Source organism: Trachinotus anak, unplaced genomic scaffold (genome assembly GCF_046630095.1).
Source record: "Trachinotus anak isolate AG129_WGS33_773 ecotype Australia unplaced genomic scaffold, CSIRO_AGI_Tana_v1 ptg000033l, whole genome shotgun sequence".
In the NCBI taxonomy this organism is placed as follows: Eukaryota; Metazoa; Chordata; class Actinopteri; order Carangiformes; family Carangidae; genus Trachinotus; species Trachinotus anak.
This window is the reverse complement of record NW_027273884.1, coordinates 2,883,965-2,908,347: the sequence shown is the minus strand read 5'-3', so window position 1 is coordinate 2,908,347 and position 24,383 is coordinate 2,883,965. Positions and strand designations below refer to the sequence as shown.

Genomic DNA, 24,383 nt, shown 5'->3' with positions numbered 1-24,383 from the left:
AGTTTTCAACAAGAGACAACCCACTGTGCAAATGCGGAATGCCCACAGAGAATTAATGTGGAGCAAAATATATTAGAATATCTTGAAAATTCATTAAATGCCATATATGTGTTACATTTTAGAAATCAGATAAATGAGGGCTGACTGGGCCGTCTCTCTAAAAACAGCAAGGGAGAAAAAGATACTGTCTGCAGTTTGCACAAAAGCATCTGTCCTGCTTATTGATGTATCCGTAAGCAGCTAAGTGCCTATAATAACGTTACAGCTCTGAAAGCCATTAAGAGGGAGACTGCCAATGTTGAGGAATGAGCGATAGAGGAGAAAAGTGTTGCCTTGTTTTCTAAGGGATGTCAGAGGAGGAGTAGAGAAACAAAAGTGTCTGTGGGTGTCTGTGTGGGTGTGTGTGGGTGCAGTGGGGGGCTGTTTGTTTTCCCTATGAGTTGTGATAGCTGCTGAGAGGGGAAGAAAAGAGAAGGAGAAACAAGTCACTGTGCTGGATGGAAAAAATGTGAGAGTCTCCATTACAGAGGAAAACCACTGGCTCAGTTAAGCACACAGGGCTAATTAATGAAAAAAATAATAATAATGAATAAGGGATGGCTATAAAATGACTACTTGGCAAAAAGCAGATTTTATCACATGGAAGATGTAAACAGTGGGTTAATAACTGCAAGAGCAGGAAAACAGTGAGAGCAATGAAGAGATGGGAGGGGAAAACGCCCCCTGAATGGTGGCTCTACATTGAGATGAAGCAGAAGTGGTAAAGGAAGATGAAGAGACTAATTATATCTAGATATAACAGCGGAACGTGTTCATTTAACCAGCAATCCCTCAAATCTGGAGAACTTCATTCTCATTTAGAATAAAAGCCTTCAGTATTTTTGACAGTAATGACTTACATTCAGTCACTTACCACATTATTCCTGAGGCTTGGTGATATTAATGTATTAGCCAATAGAAAATGTCAACAGTTTTTATCCACTTGTAGAAAATGTGAAGGTAAAGCAAAACAATGTCTGGCAGTGAATAACTTAGTCGTTTGTCAATGCGTATGTCAGGCAAAGGTTTCCATATGCCCCAGATCTCCTTCAGTAACCACCTTGGCACTTGATACATCTGTCGAGTCAACACTTTGTGGGTTTGTGTAAGCCTGAAGTGATGTGCAGACATAATAAGGCTTCAAGTGGAATTGGACCAGGCCATTGTGTGAGTTAATGGTTCGTACGTTTGCATCACATGAGTGAGAACAGGTCAAAGAGATGTCAAACAGAGCTCATTCATTAGCCTCAGCACTTTATCCTTAAAACTCCACAGAGAGCACACACTGTGCTAACCAGTTCACCACTAGCCCAGTTTCAATTGTAGTTTTGATAAAAGTGATTTTTTAAAATAATTTTTTTAAAGCAGAAGAGTCAACAAAACACAAATGTGGGTGGTCTGTTTTTCCACTGAGTGATGTTATGCAAATAAAGCTTTGTTTTCTGGTCTCATGATATCGTTCCAATATCCAATCTCAGTTGGAACTGGCTACGTGGGGCATGATACAATAGGCGCCAAGACTTGAATGCAAAAGAAGTGTTTCCATTTCAATTTTGCAAAATACTGCAATTTGACAGTTTTGTTTTTGTTGTTTTTTTCTTTAGAAATTCACGTTTCTAATTCAATTTCAAATAATGGAAATGCACCTTCTGTCTCATCTTGGAAGAAAAAAAACAGAACTGTGCAGTGAAACAGTTCAGCTCTCCAATAACACACCTGAGCCAGTTAAAATTTAAGTTATTTCATGGTAAACCTTCACCATGAAACATCATTTAATCTGAATCTAGGATTAAAGTTGAAATGTTTGGTACCAAAGAAACAACTCAAGCTTAAAAGGGAATGTGAAAAGATGCCCCATGTTGTTATTCCACTAATTCAGCTATTCACAAGCCAGTTAAAGGTGTTTTGGGAACTTGCCACACTATAGTTAAGACACTGCTGAGAGGTGTATAACGCCCACTGAGATGTATGTTTTTGTTTCTGTAATGAGTCACTATGCAGCATTTAATGGATAAATAGACTGTGTTGGAACAGGTCACAAGTCTGCAGATGGCAACTCTACGAACACCCATATTCATACGTACAGCAGGTGGGTGACCAATTAAAAGAGAAAGCTAAATAGAAACAGGGGTCACTGGATGGTTTGATGACTATGAAATGATGTGAAACAATTGCTGTGGAGTCTCCAGATCTCAATCCAGATGAACACTGATGGGAAATTTTGGAGTGACGAGTTAGACAGCACTCTCCACCGCCAACACCACAAGAGACAATATCTTTAAGAAGAATTGTGTTCATCATTCCTGTGGTGTTGCAGAGACGTGGACAATAAATGCTATGGAGCAGTGAAGCTGCTCTGTTTACGTTATCTACACAGTTATTGTTGGTTTTTCCTCCAAATTGTCACCCATCTGTATTTTGCATACAACCGTCTAGCTGACAACAGCTAATGCCGGGCCACGTCTTTGCAAGTGTGATTAATAGAAGGGAAGGATTAAAAGGAAGGTTGGCAAAATACCAGCTGAAATTTTATGCAATTGGCTGTTTTACATTTCTATAAGAGGGCTCCAATATCACCCACTGCAGCACAGTGTTTTTATGAACCAACAATACAATACGCACAGAAATCATAGGTATGTGAATGGAGTTCCACATTATACAACTTTCCTGTTGTCTTCAACAGCGCTTGACTATAGTAACAAATAAATTAAATACTTTGAGATCACTCTGAACAATCACATTTTTCTCAGTCTCACATTATTATTACAAGAAATCATGGCTGCTTTTAACTCCCCCCACCTTTCACCCCCACCCAAATAAAATTTATAGAATTAATTTTCCTGTTTTTTTGGCTCCACATTCAAATATGTTTACTATAATTATATGTCTAGTTAGGGAATACAAGCTTCAATACATGACCAGACCAGATTACACACATCATAGAGCTCTCTGAGAGGCTGATTAGATGTCTCAAGAGACAAGTGTACTTCAGCTGAGAGCATCTTTAAAACGGAGCGCTCACCAGTTGCAAACACAAAACACAGCTTCAGGAACACTTTCTCATTCTCACGACGAAGGTTATGTCAGAGAATTGGCTTAAGTTACACAGGCTCAAGCAAAGCAAATATTCAGTGGCACTGCTTAGCCTACTTCTGGTTACATGCTGGAAAATGAAAATGTACCCATCAAATATGACACATTACATAAAAGTGTTCCCAATGTAACTAAAGTTATATTGCTCATTTTATTCAGGTGTGAATAAAACATCCCCAAAACTCATGGATAGTAACAGAGTTATGACATTAAATCTTGGAGACTCTTCTTAACTGTTTGCTGCAAGTATACAAAATCAGTCCATTACTTCCTGCTTTTACAACTAGTTTGTTCTATATGTTAAAATCTGCATAATGATATACAGTGAATCTGTTAAGTATTCACAGCGCTTCACTTTTTCCACGTTTTGTTATGTTACAGCCTTATTCCAAAATGGATTAAAATTCATTTTTTACCTCCAAAAAAATTCTACACACAATACCCCATAATGACAAAGTGAAAAAAGTTTGCTTGAAACTTTTGCAAATTAAAAATAAAAAAAATATAGCATGTATATAAGTATTCACAGCCTTTGCTCAATACTTTGTTGAATCATCTTTGGCAGCAATTACAGCCTAAAGTCTTTAAATATGAAGCTACAAGCTTGGCACACCTACTTTTGGGCAGTTTCTCCCATTCTTCATTGCAGAGCTTCTCAAGCTTTCATCAGACCAGAGAATTTTGTTTCTCATGGTCTGAGAGGCCTTCAGGTGCCTTTTGGCAAACTCAAGACGGGCTGTCATGTGCCTTTTACTGAGGAGTGGCCTCCGTCTGGCCACTCTCCCATACAGGCCTGATTGGTGGAGTGCTGCAGAAATGGTTGTCCTTCTGGAAGGTTCTCCTCTCTCCACAGAGCCACACTGGTGCACTGTCAGAGTGACCATCAGGTTCTTGGTCACCTCCCTGACTAATACCCTTCTGCCCCGCTCGCTCAGATTGGCCGGACGGCCAGCTCTGGGAAGAATCCTGGTGGTTCCAAACTTCTTCCATTTACAGATGATGGAGGCCACTGTGCTCACTGGGACCTTCAATGCTGCAGAAATTTTTCTGTACCCTTCCCCAGATCTGTGCCTCGATACAATCCTGTCTCGGAGGTCTACAGACAATTCCTTGGACTTCATGGCTTGGTTTGTGCTCTGACATGCACTGTCAACTATGGGACCTTATATAGACAGGTGTGTGCCTTTCCAAATCATGTCCAATCAACTGAATCTACCACAGGAGGACTCCAATCAAGTTGTAGAAACATCTGAAGGATGATCAGTGGAAACAGGAAGCACCTGAGCTCAATTTTGAGTGTCATGGCAAAGGCTGTGAATACTTATGTACATGTGATTTTTTTTTGTTTTTTATTCTTAATATATTTGCAAAAATTTCAAGCACTTTTTTCACTTTGTCATTATGGGGTGTTGTGTGTAGAATTTTGAGGTAAAAAATGAATTGAATCCATTTTGGAATAAGGCTGTAACATAACAAAATGTGGAAAAAGTGAAGCGCTGTTAATACTTTCCAGATGCACTGTATGATATAACTAATACACTCCAAAGGCTATTAAAATAATAAGTTAAAAACAAACTAAACCAGTGGAGGTAAAATCTATATCATTGCTGAACAATGTCATATTACCTTATCTACAACTGGAAATGAGATGTAGGAAAAAAAAAAACACTTCAATCTCATCATCATTTGTCTGCAAAGAAATTTAACTGGTGGCAGCAACGACAATGAGATGAAGTCCAGGGTTAAGAAGCCACCTTAGCTGACAGCCGGTCTGATAGACAGTACACTCCACACACCATCACTACAATATTTTGACCATATGAAACATTATGATTATATTTACACCAGATCTGTGGTCTGATGCATCAAACAATGTCACAGAAGTTTTACATCAACTTAGGCACATCTAAACAGACAGACATAGCAGGGCAGCTCTCTAACAGTTCTCTAAGGATGTCTGCACAGGATGTCAGGTGCAGTTCACCGGCTTTTTCTGTTCCATCAGACACACTTGAGACGAACAAGTAAAACATCTGGAACGCTTTCTGTGTAGTGAAGCCTTTAGTCGTCTGTCCTATGAATAAACCAGAATTCATTCACTATTTTCACCACGTCTTTTATTGTTGACAGGAACACAGGAAACTTGTCTGACATAGAGAGAAGTAATACACTGTAATTAATATTCTTGAAAATATGACCAACTCATGATCTACACTTTATGCCCTGTCTTACTTGCAAACATAACAGTATATTATGAAGTTAACCATATGCATATCACACAGACATATCAGTATATTCATATCAATTAAAAACATGAAAATGCTCTTTAATGGCAAATGCAGCGGTTTGAGGGTATTCTCTCACATATTCCACACAGGAAAACCTCTTTATATCTCCAACCTAAACAAATGAAATACACATATTCATTATCCATAATCCATATTTAAAAGCATGGATGACAATGTCTGGATCATTACTAGGTGCCACGTTAAACTCATGGGGGCGAGGGCCCCAGGCTCCACGTTTGACAACTCTGACTCTCGTTAATCATCAGTGCAGAGGTGGGTTGTTGGATGCACACAGGGCAAAATCAAAAATGTCAACACTCACACAAATGACACTGTCAAAGGAGCTCATTAGCACCATCAGATGTATTGACGAGGGCTATGAAATGCTACCTCAGGGGTTTTAGGGCATATTGTCAAATTCTTCAAAAATCTGCTCTGAACTTTAAAGAATTTCTTAACAATACTTATTTGACAAATCTGTTTTTGCTCCTGTGATGACCGCTGGCAAAAATCAAAAGGGACCATTAATCATTAGTGGAAAATATAAGCTACCTTAAAGGGCCTGCACTCACCTTTGAACACGAGATGGAGGAGCAAAGACGCCATGTTTTGGTGGGCAGCTGAAGTACCTCACTCCTCCCACTGATCCATCATTCTTACCACTTGGCTTGTCCAGTTCAATGCCCAACCACAGCCCTGTACAGACAAGAAGGCAGACAGCCCAGAAACTAGGTCAAGGGACCACTGATGAACAATCACATATCACGTGACGTAAAAGATGCAGTCACGAGTGGAGTGAGGAAATAGTGTATTAGTCATTAAATGCCAGCAAGTGTAAATATCAGATGTACAAAGAAGAACAATCAGCTGCTGGCTGAAAATATGTCTGCCAAAAGGACATACATAGAAAGTTATCAGTCTTGTAAATGGTGGTGATAAAATTAAAATTCTGGTTTTAATTCCTTTCTTTAGTCTCAGCTCAAGGAATCCATTAAAATGAACATATTGCCCAGACTGTTATATTTATTTCAGACTCTGCCAATAGAGATGAACCAAAACCAATTTATTAAATGGGATAAAATGTTATCAATGTATATGTGGCACAGTAAAAGACCTACAGTTCATCCCTAGACTTTGCAATTAGCCTAAGGGGGGATTGGGCCAACTTTCTCTTATAGATGATTATTTTGCAGCTCAGAAGAGAGCTGTAATGTGCTGGTGAAAAACATCATTTACTGCTCAATTGAAAAACACAGAAAGGAAAATACCTTCCATTCCCATATAGGCAATCTAAGCTGACAACAACTTTCAAAGTTACATAAATACAATTGTAATCCATGGTTGAAATGGACTCTGTAAGTCTTAAATGGTGTGAATGTGACTCAGCTTTTACATCAAATAAGTTGGATACTAGATTTCAGAACTGGACAGCTGGGACAATATGAAAGTGACAAATGTAACTGAGCCAAGCACTTCTGATAGAAATGTTTAGATACAGTTCAGCAGAATTATTAAATGTATATGAAAGGGTCAAATCTTTGAAACACATTTGTCTTCATACATTAAAGTAAACTGCGAGAGGGAAGGGGGGATATTTATATCTGAGGAGGAATGGACAACAATATGGAAATACCAATGGAAGTGTACCAGCTCACAGAGATGGATGGAGTTTGGTTGGAATTTTATTACACCCATTGAGAAATCCCATCATGATAATAACCTTCCTGTTTGCTGGAGAAACTAAATGAAGCCCACTACCGTATTTTCTGGGCCTCCCCTGTCATCAGACACTGAGAAGGATATACAATACCCTACAAGACATTTTTAAATTTTACATCTCTCTAGATATTATATTTTGGACATACACCCTCAGAATGGTTGACAAGATTTAATATTTAATGAATATACTTCTTACCAGGAATTGGTTATCAAAGAGAGCACAACTTTAAATACATGGGTAGAAAATGGAGAAGCTAACAGCATTTGTCAATCATAAATTGGTACAATTTACAGAACAATGGGAAAATCTGATGAACTATGCAACACCCCAGAGGCCTGATTTTATTGTTACAAATCAATAATTGTGTTGTAGAGAAAAGACCCCTCATTACCTGTAATGAGGGGTACCTGTACCGGTACCTATAATAATAATAATAATAATAATAATAATAATAATCTGATAAATTACAAAGAAATTTAATTAATTTTTTTGTTGTATTCATATTAACAAACCCAAGATTAAATGCAAGTGTTTCAGGACAGCTTTCCATGTCAATTGGTCTTTTGTGTATAAAGCGGCACAGGGAACATTTCTCTGTACAGCGCTCCTCATTAGGTGGCTCCTAAATAAATAACTGTTTAGCTCTTTCATTTTCAGTCGCTACCCTGTAAAATAAAGTCATTATTCTATACAAGGCAGAAAATGAGTTCAAAGAATCTTTATCAAGTGAGGCAGCTCAGACAAAATGTTAAAGAGAAGTAATTTACTGTGTGGTGTTCAGTAAGAAGTGCTGTTTTTGTTACAGATACACAGTCCTCAGTGCACTGAGGCTGAGATAACAGAGCACTGCTAGCACTGATTTAAGAGTATCAAAGGAAACTTAAGAGTGAAATCCCTTTAAACATGATCCTCAGTGGTGTGAGATACATGAGTACTTGTTCACACATGACTGATGCCTGGGCAGAACTATTGCCTAACTATTAATAAATACCATGAGCCGTTTTCTGTTTGGATTTCAACAGCTTTTGCAGAGCAGGAGTTTCTCATATCTTATTTGTCCCAGTATCTTCTGTCCAACTCGAGGTTTGCCACTGCTCTAACGTGTGACCGAGTATTTAATGCAGCTCATGTAAGTTGAAAGATTAGAGCTTAACAGAGCTTATTGAACTTTCACCACGTTTCATTGTACAATAATGATAATGCATAGAAGTATTCAGATTTATGCAAAAGAATCTGACATTTCTTGCAGCAAAAAGAACAGAGGGAGAGTGAACTCACAAGTTTCCATGGTGTACCAACTATAGGCAACCACAGGCAAGTTCTACATTTACAGATGTAACTGCCTTCATTCATCCCTGTCATTTCTCAGGACTGAGCTCATTCGCCATATACGAAAATGAAAAGCTAAACCTTGAACATGTCCACAAGTCTTTTTTTCCAAAGGTTATGAAGTTGCTAGTCGACCATGATAACTTTCTTTATGTTACTAGAAAGACTTGAGTCTGAGTCATTTTATTTTTATGTATTAAAAGAATCTGAATTTTGAACCTTGTAATGACAACAGGTTATCTAAGCTGTGCAAGCACCACTTCATCCATTTATTTAGCTTAAAAGCACCAGATCGACAGTTTGATACCCAGTTAAAAATACCAGGATACATCTGGGGACACAGTAAATAATGCTGCAGTAATTTTCCTTGTGTCCTGAAAACAGCAAAGTAAGGACAGACTTGATTAAAGAGATATTAAAAAATATTTTAAATAAGATAGAAAAACTTTTTCCAAAGATTTTTTTTCTAAACTCAATGTGCCATACACCCAACACTGTTATGGCTGAACCTTTTCCAAAGAGTGCAGTTTGATCATCCTGAAGCCTCATGTGTTCTTTATTGAACCCCAACAATCTAACATATCAACAAAAAACATTTACTTTAATAAGCTGGTAAACTGAGGTCAAATTAATCATATAGTCAACTGTAAAAACCATACAACAGGTAGTCTGCTGAATTACTGTCAGTGCTTGTTATTTAATTTAAAATAAGAATTTCATGTTTTAACTGCAGGTATTTCAGTTTTTGCAATTGCTATAATGAGACACAATCACACTGACATCAAATTTAATTGTCTGTAATTGTCTGTACAGAGAAATTAAGTTGAAGAACATGACATACGATTTAGGCATGTGATTAAAACACAATCCAAACTAAAGAGATGAAATGCAACACGTGTGATTTCAACTGTCAAATCTTCACAAATTTGAAAAACTGACCTGGAGCAAAGCTGGTCGTTCCATAAAATTGGACAACACCAGTTCTCTGGCCTACCACCAGCACCCTCTCCCCGAGGCGGACCTCAGACCCCTCACACACAGAGCTACTAGCTGAGGGGGTTCGGCTTCGAGGACCTGGTAGAGATGAACAAAGAGTGATTCACTACTGTGATAATTAAAGCCCTCAATTTGATTCTATTAAAATCATAATAATCCTGAAATTATAGTAATCTTGATTAAATCAGTATTAAGATAACACAGACCTGCAGTGGTAAGCACAGTGGTGCCAGAATAGGAATGAAGGGCCGGTGAGGGCGTGGTCCTGGGACTCAGGGAAACACGTTCTCTTCTCTGTCTGGCAGGAAGGCGCTGCCTCGGCAGCGGGCGAGGTCGGGCACCTGGCCCGTGCCGAGAGTCCAGAGAAGAGGACGAAGAGGAGAGAGAGCGGGAGAGAACACCTGTGGTGAGAGTGACATAGGGATGAGTGACATGAAACACAGGGGAGAGGTCATTTAAAGAAAGAACCTGAAGTGACTGAAACAGAGCACACAGCACCTTTACCAGCTATAAACTACACATCAGTCAAAAATGTGCACAAACTGCTGCAGCTAGGCTCCACTATGACGTCAGTTGTGAATGTTGTCCATTCTGCTGTCTAATGTCACACAGCACAAACTGTGAGCTTCCTCCTCTTAATACTGAACCCACCATCCATCCAGTCTGGGACTTTTATAATTCCACTGAAATAATGAAGCTCAGCCAATTATTATTTTTTCCCCATTTCATTCTTCTGAATGTGACAGTGCCTATAGCACTCTGATCCAGACAATTACCACTGTACTTGTGCAGAAATCCAAGCAGTTGTGTCACATCATTCTAAGGAAAGACAAATCAAGTGAGCTCAGTCTTTTGCAGTAGCTTGTCCCATTACTGAGGTCCAACTGAGGGCCAACATGCTAATCCCCTCCCAACATGAGGGATGAGATGTATGGGGGGGGATGCCCAGTTTCACTCTTTAAAAGCCATTTGGATGCAGGACCTCATTAAGCTTTTAACTTTCAGAAACCTTCACAGGCCATAAGTTCATTAAGTGCCCAACTCTTACAGGCTAATTGATTAAATCTGTGCCAAAGTGGTTTAAGAAGCGAATATTCAGCTACAGTCAAACTGGAACCCAGACAGCGATGGGCAGAAATCTTCTCAACGTTTGCCAAAAATAGTTTTTAGTGGTAAGTCTTAGCTAACGCCCCATGAGAGTAGACGGCAATGCGCAGGAATAATAGCCGAAGCAGCTGATTCTGTCATTTCTGTTTGAGCTCATCAATCCTTCACTACTTTAATTGATCACTGGACTGGTGTGGTTTTGGCTTCATGCACAATGAACCTCACATTCAGGTTACTGTATTTTCAGGTTGAAGAAATATCTGGAATCTAAGATTATGCTCAATATTCACTTGCTGCTGAAACACAATCAGTGTTTCAATCTAAATGTAGATAGAAACTCTAATATACTATCTGAATTATGATTGGATTGCAAATGCGTCTGTAATGGGGGACACACAGGGATACACAGTGGTATATGAAAGTATGGGATAGAGTGGAAATGAGCACATTGATGTTCCTATAGAGCTGCCCACAGATGGATTATGATGTTGGATTCAAGTATTAAGATGCACTAATTACCAGAGACAGGTGGTGATTAGCAGTGTGTGGAACTAGGATTTGACGATTTCCACACCTTTAACCAGGGGAGATTATATTAAATAGTGCAAACTAACATCCACACTACATTCTCTGATACACAGTGCATTGAAGCGCACACTCAGCTGTAACTACAGTACCTGTCTTTGTCAGTGAGGCATCTCCTTTTGTGCCCTGATTGGGACCAGGTGGACTTTTTTGATTATCAATGGGTTTTTTGACAGATGGAGATAAACCTTAACTCCCACAAACACACACACACACACACACACACACACACACAGACACACACACAGACAGACAAAAGAGACACAGTGACTTCTTTTTTAAAACACACAGATTAATAATCATTTTGTCAATTAGAAGGTTGCATAAATAATGCATCATTACAGTTGTGTAACGTTTGCAAAATTTTAAAGTAACTTTGGAAATTGTATGAAGACTGTGTAGTTTAAGTGAAAACAGCTGAAATGGGAAACATTTAAATCTGTCTAATTTCTATAGTTGTTGTGCTGTTCAGATGATCAAAACAGCACTAAGACTGGATGTATAATCTAAGTGGAAACATCATAAACGTAGGTGGACTGGTTTCCATGTAAAGTAGCCATCCAAAGCAACAAAACTCGTCCAAATGTGAATCCAATATTTGGCAATACAGTTTAAATAGTTCATTAAGTTTGGAGAAATTAAAGAGAACTAGAAATGAGGGAAACTAAGAAGGCACACAGTGTAGCACTCCAAGAGTGGTAGCATTAAAAACAGAGTCAGAGTGACACTGAAAAGATAACACACAAGAGCAGCAGAGTGAGGAAATGCAAAGAGAGGACAGCATGGTATTGTTGAGTAGCGATGAAACAAGAATTACTGAAAGGCATTTTTTCTTGATTGAATTAAGACTGTATTTCACTCCAACACACAATAAAAACACTTAAATATGCTGAGACAAGCAGTTACACCCACATAAAAGACCCAATTACACTAAATTCAGAAGCCAAAAATCTTCAAAAGAAATCTTGGCACACAATGAGAAATTACATTTCATGCAGAAGTAAACATAATAATGTTCTTTAACTAGTTTATAGCACCAAAACTTCATGACTTCAAGCTTAATTTATTGTTTGTTGAAATGAATTAAACCTACAATTAAACTGACAAAAGCCTTTTAGAGCCGACTCTTTAATTGGCAATAAAATCAACACCAGTGTATCTAAACAGATTTAAGAAATAAGTAATCAGCTCTAATGAGGATTCAATTCATGCATAAATCTGCCACATAAACTGTCGCATCTCATCTCCCAAATATGTCACCTTAGTCCAAATCTTATATGGAGCTTTAAAAAAGTGGTAGAAAAATCTCAGATCAGCTTGGTATTTTTATTGATTGCCATTTCAGTTCACATTTAGAGGCAGCTGGGAAACGTTCCCCTCTGAGGCAGAGTTGTGTCTCTCCTTTGAACTCCAAACAGGAGACTACATTCCAACTCAGAATACCAAACATTTCTTGTCACTTGACCTTTAGCTTGCAGGGACCTCCTGGCTCTATCTATCCCCTCCACATACTGACGTTCACTTAAAGTGATGGACTGCAGCACAGACTGAGGCTTTATGAATCAAGCAGTGGTGTTTTGTGAGCGTTGACTATGTTCCCACCGCCCTTTGAGGCCTGAGCTACAGTTGACACACTCTAATAAGGTCCAGCCTGGCATTCTGCTGTGTCCGTCTCTACTGGTTAGCCAGATAGTCCCACAATGACCCATCCAATCTATAGATACACACAGGCGAGCTGTCTGCACAGCTGATCCATCGGGATGCTAAAACGCAGGTGGCTCTAGGAGTTTGGGCAGTAAATGGCTCAGAAAGGCCCTGAAAAGTGTTTTGTCATAAATTAGTCTGGTTCTTGGGTTGTATGGAGGTGCCAACACACGCCCTCACATGCATTGCATGCCACACATACACATTCACACACCTTGTGATGAATGGCTGCCAGGCTTTTCAGCCTGTCTATGCCCTAGTTATTAAACCCTGTTTAATTGGACTATCAATCACCGGATTCCATAGGCCACTATGAGGTCCACTATTCAAGTCACGTCCAGATCAATTGGCCTTCAATACCTTTGAATATTACATCACCACAATACAGCTATAAACCCTAGAGGGTGGAAGAACTACAAAAACCTACCAAGGCAAGGTTTCTACAACATTCGGAGGTGACTGGACTATATTATGAGACAACATTAGTCGGGAGTTGAGGATGTGGGCATCCAAGGACTGTCAGAGCAAGGTCTTGTCAGCGGTCTAATTTATGCATTGTGCTTTGGCACTGGTTCAGAATCCACTTTTCAAAGCATTCGAAGAAGATTAATATGAAAGCCCAGATGCAATAAATCCTGCCATGGCTCATGCAGGCTGGGAAAGTTAAGAAAGCTTCTTTTTGGCACAAAAGAAGTCATCAGCTGGAGCCGTGACTCAGCTGATGACCTCATCTGAACACTGTGGCCTCACTCAGTCCCTCCATAGTTGGCTAAACGTCCACCGTGTCATCATGAAAACTGTCAGCATGGGCATCTCATTTGATATCTAGAATGAGTGTAGTCACAACATTTTTTATATTTTACAGATATATATTTTTTATTAAGTTAAAAACACGTTTGATAAAAGTTTCACAGTCCATGCATGTTTGACTTGGTTATTATTTGCAGGATCAATAATATTAGAGACAGCAACTATAGAAAAGACACCCTCTCCACGTTTAAGAGTAGCCTTACAAATTTATTTTTTGATCAAGCTTGTAGTTTTGTCTGAATGATGCTCTAGTTAGGTTGCTATGGGCTTAGATTACCATGGGATTTCCCATGATGCACCAAGCTCCTCATCTCCATCTGCACTCATTCATATACCATTAATTCATGTTAGTTTCTTCTCTCTCCTGTAGTTTTGTGCTTTCTCCTCTCTCCTCCTGTCACTTTCTGCAGGTGTCTCTGCCTCCAAAGCTGTAGAGTGTGGATCTGTGCCTGTAAACCATCCACTGCTCCCATGATCCTGCTGAAAACACCCACTGCTACAATTATTATCTTTTGTCTCATTATTTGTCTCTTTGTTATTATTAGTCCTCTTGTTTAGTTTTTTTTATTAGTCTTATTATTTCTATTGTTAGTCTTATTATTAATCCTACTACAGGTTCTTTAATTATCTTTTTATTATTATTATTATTGCTCTCTCTGCTCTACATAAAAAGTGCCCTAAGATAACTTCAGTTATGATTCCGCACTACATAAATAAAATTTAATCTAATAGAAAAAATTAACACTGGATATACTGTTCTTGTAAATTTAACTGAATAATTTACAGATGCAGAAAAATGAGGCATTGCCTTGGTTTCCATGCATCCTACTGAATATCATTGTTTTCATTGCATGCCCACTTCAAATTATTAGTCAGTATGTGCAGACTGTCTTTTAAACAAAAGCCACCTCTTTGGCTTGGTGAAGTAATCCAGCAGCTAGTGGTATCAACCTGTACTCATCTGGTTTCACGAGCAGGGATCAACTGTGCATCAGAAATACATTCAGTCTGAGTCTGATCACAATGTACAGAGCACAAATTAAATTTCGAGGAAGATATTTAGAGGATTGGATTGCAATTTTTGAGACTCTTCCACAATTGCTTTGTTTTCAGGTTTTTCTCCCCGTGGATCCTCCGTACTTCAAACTGTGAAGTACTTCAAATAAATGTTTACAATGAGTCCAAGCTATATTCTCCTGACAGTGCATGTGGATAATGTTAGTACCTCTACTTTAGAAAAATTAAACAGCCTTTTGCCAATATTGTATTGTACTGTATATGATGATGACATTAATTGGACATTAGAAGGAGAAGGGGAATCTATGATCATACAGGAAGTGGAGGCTGTTGTAATGCAGTTAGTGGAGAATCAGGGGTTATTTCCACCAACACTTCTTCTCTTATTTCAGCACATCATCCCTCGAGTAATGAGAAGATGGACAAGTACAAGTCACTGTTTGTATTGACGCTACTACTCATGACCCAAAGCTGCTCAAAGTAAGTGCACTTGAATTAAGTTCTTTAATTAAGAGGAAATATTAGGAAGCAATTTATGGGAATAATATTTCTCAAAAGTGTCTGGTTTGTATGAGGTTGGTACAGTTCTTTTCTTTTTATATGAAATGTGGTCTCCAATAATGTATCCATGTTGTCCTCCAGAGGACTGTCCATGACAAGAGTCACACTTGTTTGTCTGTAACACATCTTTTTCACCTGTGCTCACAGAAGTTCACACGTTTCCTTGCCCTCGGGGCCCTACAGGCCATTAACTCTCGCTGCCTTTGTACTGCCTGTTATGACTTCATCATTTTAAGTCTTTTTTTTGGTTAAAGTAATTTGTGCCAGAACTCCTCAGGCAAACCAATTCCTCCAGATTTTTACAGAAATGTGTGAGCATTATGCTGACCTGCAATGTTTGGTGAACCTGGCAGGATCTGAACACAGCTTGAATCATGAGAACAGAGCTGAATGGAGCAGTAGCTCTCTCTCTCTCTCTCTCTCTCTCTCTCTCTCTCTCTCTCTCTCTCTCTCTCTCTCTCTCTCTCTCTCTCTCTCTCTCTCTCTCTCTCTCTCTCTCTCTCTCTCTCTCTCTCTCTCTCTCTCTCTCTCTCTCTCTCTCTCTCTCTCTCTCTCTCTCTCTCTCTCTCAACAAACAGTTATCACAATCTGTGTGTGACCCTCTTTGTACCCTCTTTACATCTTGACAGAACACCAAACACATCAAAGGCAAATTGCGATTAAGCAGTAATGTTCTGAAGAGTTACGATCCGTTCACCACTTGTCCTTTACCTGTATTTATCTTGGAGGTGATGCGGGACAGGTCTATGCGACGAGGGGGGCGTATGGGTGTAGATGTCTTTATGGTGCTCACTTTATGTCTTTCCAATGGTTTGCTTATCTTGGAAAGGGGAGCAAATATTCCTGTGGGTAGAGGGTCCAACAACAGCAAAAGACTCATTACATACACACATTCAATTTACTGACACATAGAAAAAGGATAAATCTAATTTTGTGTGATTGAATAAGATACCACTGAATATCTGAATGGGCCAATTAGGTCTTACAAAGTCAGTAGTGGTAGGAGTAATTGATGGAGCAGGTGGATGAATCAGTGTGTTTGATCTTTAAGCGCTTCTGGGTCGTGGCATGACCTACCATGTTTGATTCGACAGGTGAAATACTGAACGCCTGCTACCGAGCCGTCGTTCTTGCCCTCTGGTTTGTCCAGCTCCACTCCAGCCCACAGGCCTCCGGAGAACTCAGTGCTGCCACAGAAACGCAGGGTTCCAACCTGTGCACACACAAATGTGTACAAAGCAAAAACTAATATAAACACTCTGCAAAATAAATCAACACAAAATAATCAATACATGCAGCAGAGGAATTGTACTGAGCAGTGTGTGAAGTAATATCTTCATTAGAAAAGCTATGCATCAAGTCAAGGGCAGAACCCCCATCAGAAACTCCACAACATCTTAATGCATCCACGTTCACTTGAGCAGCAGAAGAGATAAACAATTAAAAGACAATAGAGATCAAAGCATTACACTGTACAAAAATAATAAGAGTTTTGATTAGTCAATCTCTACAAATGGGCAAGCTGCAATTCTGTTCTCTGTACAGCACGAAAATCTATTAATGGCTCTGTCTTTCAGAGAAAATGTCCAGCAGTGCTAGAATTAGAGTTTCCTCATTTACATGTCTTTATCTCTGCATCTACTACACATGTGTATGTGTGCAGTTGGCCTGGCCACACAGGACTAGGGACTAGGCCAGTGGTTTTCAGTTGAACAGCTGACCTTACTGTGTTATCAATGAAGCAAACTCTGAACACAAGCTTACATATATCTGTCTGTAATGATGTCTGGATCAGTATTCCTCCCAGGTCTATGTTGGCAGTTTACGAGTTATTAATAAATGGAGGGTAAAGAACTGATTGCCTTAAGTCCAGATGGAGGTGTCATACACCACATTATCATGGACCTGAGACCCATAAATGTCTCTCTTTCACAGAAAAGCTGGTCATAATAGAAAGTCTAATGATCCACATAAGACGGTGACAAAGTAAAGGAAAAAACTGGAAAAATGAGTGGAGAACCAGGATGATAATGCCCCCATCTATACAGCATGAGGGGTCACCGAACGGTTTGATGAGTATGAAAATGATTGATTGAATGAATCATATGCTGTTGCCTTCACAGTCACCAGATCTCCACTAAATTGAACACCTTTGGGAGATGCTGAACCAGCTTGTTAGACAGAGCTCTCCACCACCATCAACTCACCAAATAAAGGAATATCTTTTGTAAGAGTAGAGTTCAGAGACTTGAAAATCAATGCTAAGGAGCAGGAAAGCAGTTCTGGCAGGACATGGTGGCCCAACACCTTACTAAGACACTTTATGTTGGTTTTTCCTTCAATTAGTCACCCATCTATGTGAAACATGTATTTTAAAGTGCACTGTACCTCTTTAAAACTGCAGCTGGTAATGCTACTTAGAGCTTTCAATATGCAAGACAGATGTTTGAAGATTCCTTTAGTGTAGCTTTGATGCTTGGTGCTCTCAATCTGTCCACCAGGTCAAGTCGATTTTAAGCATATGGCACCGAATCATATCAGAAGTTATTTCATGACTTTTCTTTCACAATGTGTGCAATGAACTGCTATGCAAGCCCAGTCTAGGCAAATCTAATGACAAGAAACAGGCCACCTCTACCACCGTGCACTAACACCTGCTGCATTATTTGTATATAACCATTCATCCCTCTAACCACACTGACTGCCTCTGATTTGTCTGCAAGCCACATGCTGAGCTCCAGCATGGTAAATCTGAAAAGCCGTAAAGTCTCATAAGTTCACCTTGACAGACAAGTGGAGCAAACCCTGAGCCAGGGATCACTTCCTTGATCAGTTGTTTTCAAATTCTTTCAAAACTCACACTTCCTTAAAAGCATAAAAAAGCAGCCCCATTCAAATTTAATAAACTCCTTAGTCCTAAGAGTTGAAAAAAAGGATTTCCTGATCTAAGCAGAGTCATTTGTCAGGACTTCCAGTCATAAGAGTTTAGGTTTTTTGGTGAGCTTGTGGCAATAAAAACACATTCACAAAATGACACAGAGGTTACCAAGATTTGAACTTAAGACTCAAAAATCATTTCGTTTACAATTTCCATGTGAATCTGAGGAAGTATTTATGATACTGAAGCACCAATGACTGCCAGAGAGGAGTCTGGTAATTATGTACCACTGGCACCACTGTGGATGTCTCCTTCACCTGCTGTATTGGAGGGGGGGTTGTCAAAACATGGAGACTATAGTAGCTGTCGCAGGAGCTACAGTATTTCATGCAGCCAAAACAGAACGTGTAATTATATTGTGACGGGTCAAGAAACTTTGAATAAATGCTTATAATCACAGTATTGTATAGAACTACATACCAGGGTATCACTTTGTTTTACTCTTGATTTATCAATTTTCAAACACTTGAGCTCATTACACATTTGCACTGCTACAATGAATCAACTAATGTAATTGAGTTCACACATTTCACAGACATCCTGTGAGATTCAGTGAATAAATAAGCAAGAGAGTGGGATGACCCACAGGCAAAAAGGAAGAGAAGGAGTACTTAAAAACAATATTTTTTGAGTTGGTTGAACTTGAACATGTTTAGATAAATGCTAATGATATGCCACAATGAACTGTTAGACATAACCCTGAATGCTGGAAGGATGCCAAACGGTGTTGCCTAGGAACAAGGAACTATTTTTTCTTTGTCGAGGGCTGAAATAATTGTAGAAAAAAAATTACTAAAGCCTTTGTTGAGGATAAATCACTGTACAGCTGCATAGCACTGATGTGATGTGGCTACAGGCATGAGGCAGACACTTCCATTTGTACACTATGCTGTGGACTCTTATTTTATGTGCTGTGAGTGAGTTAATATAAAATACAGTACATCAATTCAATTAATAATACCATGAAAAAAATTCACTGTATTCTCTTCTGATTCTGAAAAGGGACATGGCAGGGATTTGACTCCAAACATTTAATGCACATAAGCAAATACAAACTCTTTGTGCTGTGTGTACACCTGGTAGTGTGCTCTAACTATTTTAACATCTTTGTAGAGATAACCGGAGAAAACATTATTAATGTGAACATTTGGGTAACTCAGGTTCAGTCCCCAGCTAGGGTCCTTGCAGCTTGGCTAGGTGCTCTGACTTTGTGGGATGGGAAACTGGTGAGGGACCATGGTCTTGTCACTGTGCTGGTGAGTTGTGCTAGCTGATCTGGCTCCTGTACAGAGAGGGATGGACTGGAAAAGCTAAAAGCTCCCCACACTTTACATCCTCCTTGGGAGAATTTCAGTTGGCAAACAGACAAACAAAGAAGAAAACAAGGTAGGAAATTAACTCTGAATGGGTCAAATCTGGTGCTTTCTTCTCGATTTCGTGGATGTGTAACATGGTTACACATCCACGATTAACAGAGGAAACGATTAACAGAGGAAAACTATAACAAGAGGAAATGGTAATTATTAGCACAAAGAGTTACTCTGGGGAAGAAAAGAAAAAGCTGGAAAATATCCATAATGAAATGAAGTCTGTTCTTGTTTAATAGATATTGTGCCAGTGTTCCTGCCAAATATATGTCACTATGAAATGCCTGTTCTATTGTAGAGTTGGTCCATTATTCGAACATAGGATTCACTGACTAACCTTAATTTGCTTATCATCTAATGCCTTACATATATATGTTATTTTAGTTAATCTAATTTAAGAGGTAAATTAAATTGAAATTAAACTGCTTTTTTTTTAATAACTGTAATATTAGCCATTCATTTGAATAACATTGTTTTCAAAAGTGAAATTTCAAAACCTGATTAAACATTACATAGTTACAATAACTTTAAGCCTCTTCTTCACTGACCGACAGCCATGACTGGTCAAATTAGACATCTCAAGCAGTTGTCTGTGCTGTTTCAGTTTTAATGGGACTAAAGCAGCTTCAGAGGTAAAGAATAACTGTTTTGAAAACTTTCAGCTAATTTTGAAAATAAAGTCAGACAAAAAACCAAACAAATTATGATGGAAGTATTTGATCTATCCAAATGTATTTACTTGTATGTCAGCTAATTGTTTCATTAGTGACTTAGCCCATGACGCAAGTTTAGTTTTCCCTATTTTACACCACACAGCCATGTTGGTGACTACAGCTTTAGTTACATGCAGCTCTCACTAACTACTATGAGGAGACAGTTTATTTGCTTCTCCCTCCAAATGGAAAGGTGTACTGTCATTTGAATGCAGCTAATCATCAGGTCCTAATTATAGGGCTAGAATGCTTCCCTCACTTGAACCACAACAAGATACTTGCTGATGAAAAAGGTGGATATTTTAGACTAATCTTTAAGACTGAAAACACCAATATTGAATAATTAATGAAGAAACTTTAAATTGCTCCTGCCCTTAGTGAACTGTCACACACCTTCTGTCCAGCTATCACCACACGTTCACCCAGACAGATTCCCATGGCAGCGAGCTGTATCCTGGCCTTATCAGAGAGAGCAGGAGGGGACTGGGCTTGTACAGTTAGGGGTAGAGGGGAGCTGGGTCGTGGTAAAGCCCGTCTCAGCAAAGTGCGGAGCTCTTTGGCCACAGCGGCTGCATCTGCCATGTCCAAGGGCATGTCAAGGGGGTCAGGCACCACATCTGCTGGGCACTGTCCTTTTTCATTCTGTGGGAGGAAACAAGGAAAAAGCACAAAAGAGTGACAATAAACTGATGAATAAGAAGTGCATTTCATTCCATAAAATTTTTTTATTTGCTAGCATGCTTCGTAAATGTGATCTAAATTATCAATATTGATAAATATCAAATACAACATCAACCTCACTGATGAAAGATTGGTGCAACTTCAAAGTAAAACTTGGCATTGTTGCTTCTATTAGTTCACCGTTATCATTTCTGTAGCAACTTTGTTTGGCTTAACACAATCTTTAATCTTATCTCTGCACTCAGAACAAAATCCCCATCATCGTGTTAAACCAGTTGATCAGCAGGCGCACAACATGGATGCTTAGTCAAATGGCTCAAAGAAAGTACAGTCAGTGAGAACTGAGACAGAGTCAGCAAGCCCAAGTGTCAACAAAGGTAGGAGGAGACAGGTGTTACAGAAGAAGGAGCTCATTCAGCACTATTGTGGTGGGGTAATTGGGGCACACTCGTGTTTGCCATCCCCTCCAACAACAGTATAAGTGATCTCTGATAAAGATGAAAAAGGAGCTTATTTTTCCATTGCCAAGACCTGTTGTTCACATGTTGTAACACTCAGTTCAGGTACATGTCACTTAATCTGCAACAGTGGCTAGAAAGAATGTGCTTGTGCTGGTCTGCATTTCTGCCTCAGTGTGATACCTGTGGACCCTATTTTTGTGGCAGCACAATGGAAAGTGCAAGCAGTGCTCCCACAGTCTGGTAGTTTCCTGACCTTGAAATTGGCTTTGGACATCTGTGTAGTTTTTAAGTGCTCAGTGCACAGTAGGGAGGAGAGGTGCAAACAGGTGAGAGGTTAATTAAAATGAGGCAGCACAAATGTCAGTTCTGGTATTTTGTTGTTAAATGTGTCCTAAACTTTGCTCTGAGAAGAGACATCTCAGAACAGCATCTGTTTCTGCACAGTCATTTGCTGCCACTTTAATCAACAAGAGCAAACTGGAAAAACAAAGCAAATGCACAAGGATAAGGAAATAATGCTTAATGTAAATAAACCATTTTAACTAAAATCACTCCCCAGCCAGCAGAAGCACTTAAGTTGGAATAAGAAATTAACTAAATTAAAGTAGGAACATCTATAAATTGTCTGTGCATCAGTCTGCATTTATCTCTGAATGAGTGTTTCTTACAGTTTCTTTTGTCCACAGCTTCTTTATACTGTATAAAAAAACTTCTCCTTCAGTTCATTAAATCCCTGCAGCCTTATGAAGGCAGCAGGACATATATGTTGATAACTCTGCAGTGCCATTATTTATGGCTATGAGATGTGTTTACCTTTATTAAAAACATGTATAAATGAAACCAGGCTCACAGAAAGAAAACCCATACATTACACACATCACACTGGTCCATTATGACTCTGTATTCTGTTGTTTATGTGGGAGATGTCGGATTACAGCAGCTCATCAATCCTGCGTCCTTCCCATCTTTCCTTTTTACCAAAGGTAGCATTTCAAGTTTTATTCTTGAAATGCATTATGGTGTGAATGCTATTGTGTCACTTTGCTGCTCTGCACCATCCAGATAAGTATGAGTAGCTCAGCTGTTTCTGAGCAATGAGACCAGTGATGTGATTGAATAAGACTGAATTTATTAAAATCACCCCACCCTCCAATTTATATTCCACCCCAGCCAACACTTTTGCACTTTGCACTGGTGCACCTGCATGAACCAAAATAGCAGACGTTCTCAGAAATGCTCACACAGTCCATGCACCCAGCACCTACCACTTTGTGCTTGTCGTTGCTATTCACAGTTACAATAAAGCCCAGTACTTAACAAGGCTGGTTGAAGAAATGTAATTTTCAGTTCAGTGTCCTGTGTATTGAAATTATGCAACTTTTACTTTTTTTCCAATATTCAACCTACTCATCTTTCCATTTGTGTTTTAGATAAGGTATTCAACAGAACAATAGTCACTTCTAGACACTTTCACCACACTTACATCTGGTATTAGAATGCGATCTGTATCCAGAGACATTAACTAGATAATAATCTGACTGACACCATTTACACCTGGTGTTTTTCATGCATTCTCGTTATCCTCATATCCATGTGCAGGAGTAATGCAAGGTGGCCGCAAATCAGCTGCAGATATTGAAGATTGCGAGCCGGACTACTTCCAGAGGTGGTCAAGCAGATCCAATCATGTTCTGATCCAAACGCATTTAAACACTGCACCAACATACGTTTTTCCTCTTCATTCACATACAGATCACATTTCAATACCAGGTGTAAGCAGCAAGTTTCATTCAAGTTTCTTGAGGGAGCATGATGCCAAACACCCACACTGACCCATTCTTTAAATACTGTGTCTACAGTGTTGAATAATAGTTTATGATTTTTTTTAAACTATCTTAATAAAAATATAGCTATTGGCATATAAGCATTAATAACCAATATAGGCATTAGCTATACAATTTCAACTTCTATGTATTTAATATCTTTAAAATCTACATGAATGATTCAAGTTGCACTTTGATGTGGGGAAAATGATATTGCAATTTTCTTAAGATCGTTGCTGGAATAAAACATTTCAGATAAAGTTAAGTTTCCTAAAGTTAGAGACAAATGTTATCATCACAGAAGCTTTCTGGGTATTACACCTATATTGGGGCAAAAACGCAGCAGGCACAACTCAAGCAGGATCAAAGAAGTTTCCATAAACTTATTTAAAAAGTGAATTCCCCTTTGTAATCGCAACATCATCTTAACAGCTTACACTGCCGCCTGTTGGAGGTCCCAGTACACTACAAAGCAAAGCGGACTGACCAACCGCTAAATTAGGTGCTACAAAACGAAAAAATGAATTCTGTTTAATATGACAGTCCTGCAAGAACGATTATAAGATTCACTTTTTACTGAAAGTGTCTTAGAGAGGTGTTGATTCAACTGTATGATCATTTTGGAGGCAGTAGTTTGTAGTGCTGATCAGCTGTATTGTAGTTTAGAAATTTGGCACAATGACCAGGGACACTCCAGTGATTCTTTTCACCAAGTTTCAAGTCTGTGCCTCAAGTGCTCTAGCACCGCCAACAGGTTAAAGTTGAAGGTACATTCACATTAGTAACTTTTTAACCATAAACTGAGTTCAATTCCATCACAGCCAATCAAAAAAACAGCTGTCAAGCCACCAAACAGGAAGTGAGATCCTGCATCATCAACAGTTTGTATGTATCCATACCCAACTTGGTACATGGCCTTGGGAACCAATTTCAAGGAACCCTAAAATCATTGGCAATCAATTGGCAGCATTAAAGCATTAAACCATAACAGCCAATTGAAATTGGCAACAAAAGTGCCAAACAAGAAATCAAGTCATGTCCTAGCCAATCTTTAATTAACTGGTGTGAAACTTGCTTGGCCCCCACATTGCTACAAAATAAAAGAAACGTCTGTAACAGTACAATTCAATAGTACTTCAAACTGCAGCTTC

General features: G+C 39.0%; 1 protein-coding gene across 11 annotated transcripts in view; it reads right to left on the bottom strand.

Annotated features, from left to right (window-relative positions):
* Positions 1-24,383, bottom strand: part of LOC139614045 (CAP-Gly domain-containing linker protein 4) — a 42,323-nt gene that overhangs the window by 3,974 nt on the left and 13,966 nt on the right. For 5 of the 11 annotated variants that reach the window (XM_071471131.1, XM_071471133.1, XM_071471132.1 and 2 more), the window contains 7 exons: positions 20,661-20,909; positions 16,327-16,462; positions 15,961-16,092; positions 11,250-11,345; positions 9,672-9,866; positions 9,409-9,543; positions 5,993-6,116 (listed from right to left, as the gene is read on the bottom strand). In XM_071471131.1, coding sequence (XP_071327232.1) covers positions 5,993-6,116; positions 9,409-9,543; positions 9,672-9,866; positions 11,250-11,345; positions 15,961-16,092; positions 16,327-16,462; positions 20,661-20,909 — 1,067 coding nt within the window. Of the gene's footprint in view, positions 1-5,209; positions 5,533-5,992; positions 6,117-9,408; positions 9,544-9,671; positions 9,867-11,249; positions 11,346-13,776; positions 14,165-15,960; positions 16,093-16,326; positions 16,463-20,660; positions 20,910-24,383 lie in introns of those variants that run through there. The other 6 variants (XM_071471135.1, XM_071471136.1, XM_071471137.1 and 3 more) reach the window with 6 other exon arrangements.